The 12223-nt window shown below is 36.7% G+C and overlaps 1 protein-coding gene across 1 annotated transcript; it reads left to right on the top strand.

Annotated features, from left to right (window-relative positions):
- Positions 1–698: 698 nt before the first annotated feature.
- Positions 699–11604, top strand: LOC135682351 (SMAD family member 5). Its single transcript, XM_065197211.2, has 4 exons — positions 699–1525; positions 7284–7433; positions 8564–8653; positions 9188–11604. The coding sequence occupies exons 1-4, from the start codon at positions 1123–1125 to the stop codon at positions 9808–9810; spliced, it is 1266 nt and encodes a 421-aa protein (XP_065053283.1). The 5' UTR covers positions 699–1122; the 3' UTR covers positions 9811–11604.
- Positions 11605–12223: the final 619 nt, after the last annotated feature.

Genomic DNA, 12223 nt, shown 5'->3' on the forward strand with positions numbered 1-12223 from the left:
CGCCCAACTGTGGTAAAAGTCAAGAATAAAGAGGCAAGTTTGCACCAAGGCAACACAGAAGGTGGAAACATTTCAAATAGATATTTTAAAACAATTTGAAAAAGACACTTACTGCTAGCGAATCATAGGCAACATGTTATGGGTATAGGCAACAGGTCTTCTAGTTAGAAACATATTATTAGTTTCATTTCGTTTTCCTTTTAGGAAAAATACTATATAGACTTTTTATTTTGATTCTTACTCAAGCTTGCCTTTTTTATTGCAAGTTCATGGCACCTCTCTTTCTGATGTGGTAGTCTCAAACTGAACTGTTACCATGATTAAAAGTGGAAAATTTCAAATATTAAAGCGGGTTGAATTACTTAAAAATAAATTTTGCGAGGAGACTTCTTCTGCCCCACTCCCTCTCCCCCATTTCATCGCCTCTGGCCGCAATCTTCTGCCAATCAAACGATCTACTTATTGCCATGCAAACAGTGTCATGCAAAGCTTTGTTGCACTTGCCAGCTCATTAAGTCACGAAAGAGCAACACAAAGAAGTAAAGATGAGATTTCTCTTTCTTTTATGGCTTTTTATTTTTGTTTATCTTTAGGGTTGGTTTTTTATAGACGATTTTTATGAAAAATTGGCCCCTGTGGCGAATGGTCGCTGCGAAGGACATTTGCGGCCTCGGGGCTCTGCTTTATTTGGGCGGCTGTTAAAGGAACAGAACTTTTGCAAATTGAGCCGACCAACCACGAAAGATATTTCTCTGCAAATTATCTCCGCGACCAAAGCAATCGGCTATATCATACTTCAAAAACTATCTTTATCAAGCTGAAGGCGCCTATCAAGTCTGGAAATTAAAGGCCACAGTCTTCGAGGGAGGAGAGTTCCTTTTTTTCGTTGCAGAAGTCATTGAAACTACCTAGGCCTAAGTGCCAAGCTTAGGTCTGTGTTCATTCAAGCGATTGTATAACTGTCAGTGAACACGCGCGCTGGTCAGTGTAAAACTGGAAAGAAAAACATTACCAGGAGCTTCTGAGTTCAGTTTATGTCAATGGGAGTAATTTATCGATGTTTAATGTTTTACGTGATTTTAACAACTGTTTGCTGAGTGATACCTGATAAGAGGCTTCATCATGGCAGGCATGGCTTCTCTTTTTTCGTTTACCTCCCCTGCCGTAAAGCGACTATTGGGATGGAAACAGGGTGATGAAGAAGAAAAATGGGCCGAGAAGGCCATAGACTCGCTGGTAAAAAAGCTCAAGAAAAAGAAAGGAGCGCTGGAGGAACTAGAAAAAGCATTGTCGAACCCGAATTGTGTGTCGAAGTGCGTCACTATCCCAAGGAGTTTAGATGGAAGGTTGCAAGTATCTCATCGGAAGGGTCTCCCTCACGTTATTTACTGTCGCGTATGGAGATGGCCTGATTTACAGTCTCATCATGAGCTGAAGCCACTAGATTGCTGTGAATATGCATTTAGCCTTAACAAAAAGGAAGTATGCATCAACCCTTATCACTATCGAAGAGTAGAAACCCCAGGTAAGCGATTTGAAGCAACCAAAACCTATGTTTACAGATAAAGTAATTATAGTTTACAGCGAGCGTATAACAACATCACCTTGAGTATGCATTCTCTTAACTTTCAAAAAGCTCGCAGATCAGGAAGACCAGGATAAAAGTTACACTGTTTATCCTGTCGTAAGCTCATCCCTTATTTCTAAATATGAACAGAAGCTTAGAGTTTATCGAATAATTCAACAATGGTAATAGCAAGATCGCTTCCCTCCCAAGCGCGGCAATGCCGGAATTTCTTTCTCTCCTTTGATTGGTGTTTGGACTACTCTTCAATCAGCCTTATTCTGAAAATCTTGCTGTTACCGTTGTTTACATATCAATTCAGGATGTTTTTCTTAGGAATAGCAACCTGCTAAGATAGAGGCGAATTCCCGTGTTTATTTATCGTGACATAGGCCTGATAAATTACGACTGATCTGGCTTGGTTTAATAATGTATGCCATTGTTGTGAGGGAGCTTCTTTGTAGATCAATTTGGCGATCGATAATATTACTTAAGTTCACAAGTTTATTTTTTGTTTTTTGGGTTTATCTTGTCGGCAAAACTCCATTTTTTCTGTTTTATTAGTCAAAGAATAAAACAACTCATTACCTTCGATGTTCGCTGCTTCTTTTCCAAATTCCTAAATCAAGATGCAGTCATTTTTCTGTTGTTTTCTTGATGCGATGTCGAGTGCGGAGTCAAATAAGTCAAGTTCATGTTTCTTTTGGCTTTTAATGCATCACATATTCTAAACATTTTAACAACACAAAGAGAAAAATAAACTACATGATTTGAGTTTTTGTGTTAATAACCCAGAAGTATCCTACCATTTTCAAAACTACATAATTTTGGATTTCACAATAAGTATACATACAGTCCTAAATTTCCTTTTGGACTTTTTCCCAAGAATAGAGCTATTTAATCAGAATGTAAGCAGGTTTTGTTCACATTATTTAAAGACAATATTTACAAAATATGCAAAAATTGCTAAGAAAGATAAAGAAAGTGCTGTTTCATTAAAAGAAACTATCAAAAGGATTTGATAAGCTTGATAAATGTATATACATGTAATAAAGATAATTTTTTAAATCATACATTGAGGTATGATCAATTACCATAATTCTTTCAATTACCCCAATGAATATTTTTAAATTAGTCTTTGAAAAATGGTAGAGGCTGTCAAAATATTATTGAGATATATATATATTTTAGTTATTAATAGTTATTTAGCTAAAAAGCAATGTCTAAACCACTTTTAACAGAAAAAAGTATTAATTTATTTTGTATATTCATTAAGTTTGCAGAATATGCAAATTGGAGTTTATCTTAAGTTTCTATTAAATGATTTTTTATGTTGGTAAATAATTACCTTGACTCTTGTTAGGTCAACTTGAAGGGCTTAAAGTCAGATCCAAGGGCTGTGAAAAGTATAAATATGAGAGGGCAAAATGTGTTGATTGTGGGTGTAGTTAGTTTAGGCCGCCACCATGGTTGGCAGCAAGAAAAATTGTTGCAGGCCAGAACTGGCCAGCAGGCCGGGGGCTGAGAATGGCAGGGATATATCATGAATGGTGAACATTGAACTTGGGTATCTGCTATTGTGATTTTATATGCATGCAATATTTGCAAATGGCTTTTAAAAGAGCAAGCATGTCACAACATATATACTACTTAAAGCTTTTTCATCTTACACTCCTCAGAGTATAAAACTCAGAGAAAAAAGATATTTGCAATGTATGATATTTGCATTCTTAAGATGTTGAAACCTAAGACATCTATTTAGTGGAAGCCCAGATGTTCGTAACCATCACAGCCAAAAGCCATAGGAAGTTCATTTATCTTTTTCCATAATATTGCTTTCATTGTTAATTTGAAACTCAACATACATTCAAATTTAACAATGAATAGAATTGTAACAAATTATAAATGCAAATCTGACTAAGAATTAAATAGTAACAAATGATAAATCTATTGATACAGTTAGTAAATGTTATCTAGAATATGCACAAAAAGTTTTGTTTAATTTGCACACACTAGAATTTCTTAATAGAGGAACTCTCCTAATAGTTCAAAAATTTATGAAAGGAGATTACGCCCTTGGTCACAGACACATTTTACGGACGGAAAAGAGATTACCCCCTTGGTTAAAGGCAGATAGATGAATATTTTACATTGCAGAGCAAAATTATTTTTAGTGAATAATTGCAAGGAATTTTGAATTTTTTTTCAGATTTTTACAAAACGAAAAAATTTAAATGGAGACTTTCTTATTTCTTTTGGAAGATCATGTCATATTTGCTATGAAATTTCTCTGATCTCTCCCAAACTGGGTACTTCAAATTGGAATTTATAAGTTGCAAAGTTTTTAAAAACTGGCAGGTTTAGCAAATGTCCATTATGGTCCACCAACTATGGTAAATTATACAGGTCTTTCTTTCTATGTCATACTCTAGAATCCTGGCATCTATTTTCTTTGGATAACATTCCAGCCACTATTGCTTCCAGGAGTTACACAATTAATATTTTTATTTTGAATCCTAAACTTCTGGAATAATTTGGATTAACTAGCCACCTTCTTAATATTTTACTTTATCAAAATATCACCAATACATTTGTCAAAAAGTTTCAAAAGCAGATGGACCTGGTGTGAAAAGAGAACTGAAGTGCTATATCCCTACAACAAATTCCCTGATGGGGCGGTTTGGTAAGATTCTTAAGCAAACATTTTGTTATCATTTCCTGTCACAGTAGGCTTGGAAGGTAGCTACACAAGATGCACATTCTACAAACTATCCCATCATGAAATTTAGAAAGCTGGCACTGTTTTTCCATTATTCCATAAAGTAGCATAAAATATTAGTGACAGTGACAAAAGTATTTTCAGATGATTCTCCTTGTTTGAAAGTTAGATTTGGGTCCCTCAAGAACCTGAATGATGTGCCAGGACCAAGTGGAAACGAAACTTCTCTGGGCCATTTGGAGCCCGTATTCACAGCCATGAGATTCACTGCATTATTCAGCCTGTGTATAAAAGTAGATAAAAAGTTGGCGTGGTTTAAATCAAGATTCTAGTGTGGTGACTTAAAAATATTTGCTGTTTACAAAGCTGTAAAAACCGAAAACCTAATGTGTAATAAAAAGTGAGGTCATCCTGATACTTGAATTGTTCTCTGCAAAGCTAGATGGCAAAAAAAATTAGTTGAAATGACTTATAATTGGTTCCAGTAAGCCTTAATTGTGAAGATGCCATATGCAGGTGCAAAAATGCTAAGATACCTGTTATGCAGAGTAGTCAAAGATATTGTATTAAATAGATGTATCTTGACTGTGCCATAGAAAGCTTACATTTCATGAAGATTTTGATTTGTAATAGTACTAAAGACAACTTGTTTGAGCCATTTCCAAAAAACAATGATATGTGCCAAAAAAGATGCTGCAAAAACTTCACATGTAATGATAAAGTAAGTAAGGACAAACAGAAGGAATTTCTACAGTTTAGCTGACTTTTGCTCTTCCACGAAATGAATTGTAATCCACATGAGTTGCTTTAACAATCGAGTAAATGTCTGGCCAATGTTAAACAACAGCCCTGAAACTAGAAAAAGACAGGCACAAGACATCCATCTAGAGTACAAGAAATCAATCTGAAACATGGAATCCAAAGGACATTTACCAACAACACAACTGCCACAAATACCTGATAATCAGTAATCAGGATTTCTTTATGCAAATTAGAGGCTTGCTACGTGAACGCCCAAACGACCTAAGCTCAGCGTTTTAGAAAAGAATGTGAAGATCGACCAATTCAAGAAGTTGTCAATCAACGATGCATATCAAAGTAAAATGCAAGGAGTCCGTTGGCAGTAAAATACCTTTCAGGATTTTGCTGCTTTCGCCTAACCTAAGCTAGAATATTGGTGAGGTTGTAGAATGGCAAATCAAATGAATGGAGTCTCTTGATAAAGACTCTATCAAAATATTGTGTTGTTGTTTTGAAAAAGACACCGCTCTCGAGAAAGACTGTTTTGTTGTGATAAATTTGAACTACAATACCTGACATTTTAAGGAACAAGTTGACATATGGATAGCTAGAATCCTGACAAAATTGGCACTTCAGAAATCATCCCAGAGAGAATGAAATCTATCTTTTTTAACCAAGCAATTCTTCATTCAGACAACGAGGGTCATAAATCTTTTCTTTTCATGATTTGGTTTATATCAGATGCTGCCGAAAATCGAATTGAAAGGTCTACCTTTTTTTAGCTTGTCTAGCTTTCTAAATAACGTTTACCTAGTCTCTAGTAGGATTTAGACTTCTGACATGTGATCCAAAGGGTAAACCAGTAAACACACAAGGAAAGCTAATGAAACATCAACGATCACCTTGCTTTGTTAATCTTGAGGTCAAAAGATACATTGTTTCGTCTGCTCCACGGTGACCAAAATCATTTTAAGCTTTACGCCAAGTGAACCTAAGTTGTTGTCCTGGTCAATCCGCTTAAAGTCACGCTGCTGGCTACAGTCACATAAAATTTAGTCCTAAATATGTCAGACTATTCAATGTAGCTCGTTTAAAGTCACGTTAATTTATAGTCTTAAGTTTTCTTCAAGCAACATTTGGCATGACTATAACCGGAGTCCACTGTACCATGCTGGGGCTGGGCTGTAATCGTTGTATCAACATGCCTCTGTGATTCATTGACCTGTGTGATTTATTTATTCATAAAAAAGAAAGCAGTTCCTACAGGATACAAATGTATTGGATCTACCAGAAGATCAGTTCTATTTTCCTTCTCTAAAGTATTTTGAACCTGGAAGTGACGTCCTACGTGTTTATTTCTTCAAATGATGGCTGACCTTTTTCTGGAGCATTTTTTTATACCTCTTTTATTTTCACCTTCAGGCCGGCGTTTTTTTCGATAATTCGGCAAAATATTGCCGTTCTTCCTTTAACTTTCAAAGCCAGAGTGTTGTTGTTAGGGATATTTGGACTTTTGGCTCAATGCGAAAAAATTGCGGACGGGCCGTAGCCTTCTTTGTAAGATGAAATATTTTCTGCACAGAATGACTAAATAAAGCGACCGTAATGCCGAATTATGTAAATATTCCAAGTGAAAAGCAGTTGAATTGTTTGCATTCTTTCTCATCTGTAAACAAGAAAAATGAAAGTTATTTCGTATATTTGTAAATATTCATATAATGAATCCGTCCAAAGATGATCTCATCGCTAACACTGTTACAATTTGTTATTGGGTGTATTAGCAGGATCCAGACAACAACTCATTATTTGAGTGACCCTTTAATGTTTGGCAGGGCCATGTTTGGCAAGACCATGTTTTGCAAGAACAACTTCTGCCATCATATTCGCTTCTCTAATTCCTGCAACACAGAAAGAAACGATAATTTCCATTCACACAGTTTTTTATGCTGGTTGTTTTTGGGGCGTTGCTATGCCAAGGCGAGATAAAAGTCGTATCGTTTTGAACAGGTGTTCTAGATATACACGTTATCAGCGCTTTGAACACCCCCTTTTCTGTTTTGTTGTGTTGTAAAGGTTTTCTTAAAGCTTCTTTACTGTCCGTTCCTATACGCAAAAAGGTGTATAATGAACGGGGGCAAACATAGAAATGATTTCTCTGAATTAAAAGTAGAACCTGTTGCGTTGATTGCCAGAGATAAATGGATCTTTTTAAATTTTTTCCTCCCTCTCTTTCTCTAATGGGAATTATCTTCATTTTAGTACTACCACCAGTCCTTGTCCCAAGGCAGAGTGACTTCCCCAGGCCCACGGGCCCGATGCCATACCACATGCAGCATATGTCATCTGTCCATGGAATGCCAGGAAATGCAGGATTCCCACCAAACTTTCAAAGACCTACTCCTGGTCCAGGTGAGCATTGAACGTTTTCATTATTTTTTTTGAATGAGAGGAAGTATTTGAAGACGTCCAATTGTGTATTGCACACAGGACTGAAGATACAACCCCGCCCCCGTCAGCCATTATTTTCCAGTAGCTTTTTTGCGCCTTTCATGTGACGATTGTCCCCTTTTGTCATAGTGGAAGATAATCCTTTTTATGAAATTGCCAATTCAGGTTTGTAAAAAAAGCCTACAGAATGTCTGAGCAGAGCCGTATTTCTGCAAGGCAACAGGGTCGTATTGCGAGGAATATGTCGGATACAAACTGAAACAGAACTTAACCGAAATATCTGTTGAACAGAATCTGAATCTGTTGAATTTGATAAAACCCAAGTAGATGTTACGGTTGGCTCAGCCTGTGCAGGACAATGAAAATAAGGCGTGTTTGGTTAAAGGAGAAGTCGCTACATTCTACACCTGTTTCGGTTTGCAACATTAACCCTTTTGCAAAAAAATATAAATTCTTATCCGGAGTTGAATTTTATTAACAAACTCATTAAGATTTATTTAATCTATTCATTAATAGGCCATGTTTTCGAAATTTTAGATGCAGCCCTGCCCGGTGTTTGATTACATTATTTACTTTTCCTGATCGCATAAGTTTTGCTCTGGATGAAATGTTTTGACAAGACAACAATCAGAATCTTTACTTTGTTTACAATTATGTTTGATATAAAGTGTATGTAATTAAAATTCAATAAACTTTTCGACACAAATTTTTTTGAAGTGACGAAGAAAACATTTCGATAAAGCGAACTGCAAAGCAAATTTTTATAACGTCAATGATGATGGTTTGTAGATATTGACGAGACATTCCCGTTTATGTTGTGAGAGGCATGAAAGTGTTTTTTGTGGATTATTCAAAACATGCCCCTATCTGTACGATGCCCCTCTCCTATAAATACCCTTGAAGAATCTAAATTGTTGTTAGAGAAGATACGGTAGGTGAATGTTGCTTTGTACTAAGACAGAAACTTTTAAACTGTATTACTAATTTGTGATACCGTTCTTGAATGTCGATTACGCAATCATGAAATTGGTTATCTGTATTGAAAGAAGTTGAATAAGACAAAGCTTTAACGATTAGCGATTCATTTTTAGAAACACCACCGCCTGCTTATATGTCCGAAGATGGAGGGAGTCCACGGCCTGATCCAAACTCAATGGAAACTGGAGACACGGTGCCACCTGGTATGTGTTGCGGCAAGCTTTTTGTCCTGTTGCTCAGTCAAAATAGAGCTTTCTAAGCTTTGTGCTATTGAGCTCGATAGGATATCTGTTTTTTGTGAACACGTTGTTTGTAGCACATTTCCCACAATTATTAATATGCCACAATTATTAATATTCATATAATAACTATAGGTATCATTAAAATGATAATCATCTGAAATCAATACAACATCTGAAATTGTATGTTTAAAGTAATTCATCTGGCAAATGATAGATAGCCTGTAACTGCCTTTCTTTAAAATAGGGTGTTTTGGACATTTTATGTTCCTTTTTATATTCAAATGTTCCCATTGTCAACTCAACCGAGTGTAGATAACCACTTTTGGCAACAGAATGATCTCTTTGCTGATGGCATCAGTATCAAGTTGGCTGTAAAGTTATCACCATAATCAAACATTATTCAGCAAAATCAGAAATTTGAGCTTAGGCAAAAAATCCTTATGTTAAGTTATATTAAATTATAAATCCAACGACATTGTCACTTTGTACTTCTAGATGTAACCCCTATTACGTATCAAGAACCAACTCATTGGTGTTCAATTGCCTATTACGAGTTGAACAGTCGTGTTGGAGAGCCGTTCCATGCCTCAAACACCAGTGTTGTCATTGATGGTTTCACAGATCCAAACATCAACAGTGACAGGTTCTGTCTTGGAGGCATGTCCAATGTTAATCGCAACTCTACGATTGAGAACACTCGACGTCATATAAGCAAAGGAGTTCATTTGTATTATGTTGGTGGGGAGGTCTTTGCAGAATGTCTGAGCGACAGCGCCATTTTCGTCCAAAGCCGCAACTGCAACTACCACCATGGTTTCCATCCTACGACAGTGTGCAAAATTCCGCCTGGCTGCACGCTCAAAATATTCAATAATCAAGAGTTTGCTCAGTTGCTTTCTCAGAGCGTTAATCATGGCTATGAAGCAGTTTATGAATTGACAAAGCACTGCACTATACGGATGAGTTTTGTCAAAGGCTGGGGAGCCGAATACCATAGACAAGATGTAACAAGTACACCCTGCTGGATCGAGATCCATCTGCATGGTCCACTTCAGTGGCTAGATAAAGTTTTAACTCAGATGGGGTCGCCTCACAACCCTATTTCTTCAGTTTCATAACTTCGAAGGGGTACTCCGGGACATAGTTATTGTAAAAATATTAGATTTTAATAGCGGACACTTTGGTTTTGTAACAGTAACCCATTTGCCAGTTTTACTGACAAAAGATAAGGCATAACTGCTCTTAGTGCGAGGCAGAGAAGAGACAGTTAGTCGAGTATTGCAAGCAGCAAGTTATGACACTATTGATACTAATAATTGTCAACATGAAACTAATTGACTTTTCTGGTAGCAAAAGGAGCATAATCGAAAGCTTTGGACTTTGCTTTGCAGCTAGATAGTGTAAGCTGCTACTTTTGCAAGCCTTTATCACGTCGATTTCTTCTGTGCAAATGGGAGGGTAAGAAGTTTTGTCAGCCCAATCAGATTTTGATCTAATATTAATATGAACTTTCACCGAGATTAGGACTTTTTAAATTAAGACAGTTGGCAGAGAACCTTGCCGACAACTTAGGTGCTTTGACTAGAGCTTATGAGTTCAGACTTCTGCTTTCTCAAGCTAAAAGTATACATGGAAGTATTTTTTAATCATAAGTGTTCTAATTTTCATTATTTTCGCTGGTACTGCGTTGTGTAAGAAGTACTTCCAATTATGTTTTATCTTTTTTTCCTTATTAAAGAGAGGGATATGTAGTCATGTCGATTGTAAGTGACAAAAGAAGAAGACTAAATGGCTCTGGCATCGTGTTGGGCAATGGGTTTCGACATATCAAGTGACTTTTTGCACATAGAATGCATGTTTCATGGTTTATGTTTTTATTTTATCTGACTGCACTCATTCAGCTTTAAGCTTTTCAAATTTCAGAATCATTGCTCGTTTGCTGTTGTGAGACCACCGATTAACCATTTGAGCTTGTTTTCTGCATTTTGCTATACAGATGTTATAAATCAAAGCCAAATGTTACTCTTTGTGAATTTAGGATATTGAGCAACTGGTTATTTGAATCATATAAAGTGACAAGCCATCGCAACAGAGACTATGAGTAGTTTGGGATGACTGGTGGCTGATGACGACAGTTAGTCATCTCCGTTACTTGAACAGGGTGTTGGGGGCTTTTGTCTTTCGAAGCCCATTTGAAGGAGGCATTTGGAAGATGCCTCTACCATGCTTCTACCATAAAAGAATAACACCGTTTTATTTCTGATCGTCGTCCCTGCATTGCTTAGTTTTATTTGAAAGATAGATAGAGGCAAATTATGCGATTTTGGCTTGATGACGATGACAGAAAGGTACCTAGTCGGCGGTTCTGAGTTTCCGCTATTCTGCGTTCAAATGGCCTGTCCAAGATATATCACGAACCCTGAACCGACACCTTGTGTGCGCTTTTTCAACAAGTCTTCGTCCTAAAGTCTTTTTCACATGCTCCTAATAAGTTTGGAATAGTTTTGTTATCAAGAATATTTTGCTTGCCGCAATGCGTTGGCCGACTGGGATACCCATCACCATCAATGCTAGATTAAGTTTATGCGCACAAATACATTTAGAATTGCAAGTAATATGTACTTAGCTTTGGTGCTCTTCGAGATGTTATTAGTAGTTAGAATTAGAAATAATCTTTTAAATTGTTCGTTGAGAAGCATTTAATGGGTAGTTGCAGGAGTAGACAAGATAATAGTAGAATTCAAATCTAAACATTGTTTAGATACATTTTCTAATGCTACTCTTCAATATCTGGTCGTATACTCCAAAGCCACTGCTCAAATCTTTATTATAAATCGTTATTTCGTTGATTCATAGTTGATTAAGACATAACTTGAGGTATTTAATTTCGATGCAGTAAACTTGTTGTAAAATCTTGGCTTCTTTCTCGTCTGACGCTTTTCTTCGGCTTTTCAAATGCCTGTTGATTTCAGGAGTCCCCAATGTGATTCAAGGACTGATAACAATTTTTTTCGCTTGCACCTATAGAAAGGTAAGTAGCATCAATCCACGGGCTGTTTTGGCCGTGAGGGCAAAGCACTTCCCGTGGCATCCGGTACAGGTGTCCCTGAAAGCAGCTCTTACGTGTGCATCACTTGGCATTCGTTTGTTGTCGGTATTTGAAGCTATGCGCAGATAACTATGATTCGAGCTTCATAGTTGTTTTTCCTATTTCAAATACCTGGTCTTTATCCGTATAGTCTTATTCTGTGTCCTCAAATATCAGCAGCCACAAATTCACGAACGATAAGACACTGAACTGTTTTTTGCTGAAACTGGTATTCTGTGTTATACAGTAAAGTAGATTGCTCTATTATGGAATGCGTTTGAAGGCGTTTGAAGATGTCGCTGGAGGGATATCGAAATGTATTATTCCAATACAAACGCGCTAAGTGAGCAATAATCAAGACAAATCGGTCGTGCTTGAAGTGTGAATTTGGCGTTTTAGCATGAAAAAACTTGATCTGCGGGAGAAAAGTCAGAATTCTCATA

This window comes from Rhopilema esculentum, chromosome 16 (genome assembly GCF_057945365.1).
Source record: "Rhopilema esculentum isolate cy_ngs chromosome 16, ASM5794536v1, whole genome shotgun sequence".
Classification (NCBI taxonomy): domain Eukaryota; kingdom Metazoa; phylum Cnidaria; class Scyphozoa; order Rhizostomeae; family Rhizostomatidae; genus Rhopilema; species Rhopilema esculentum.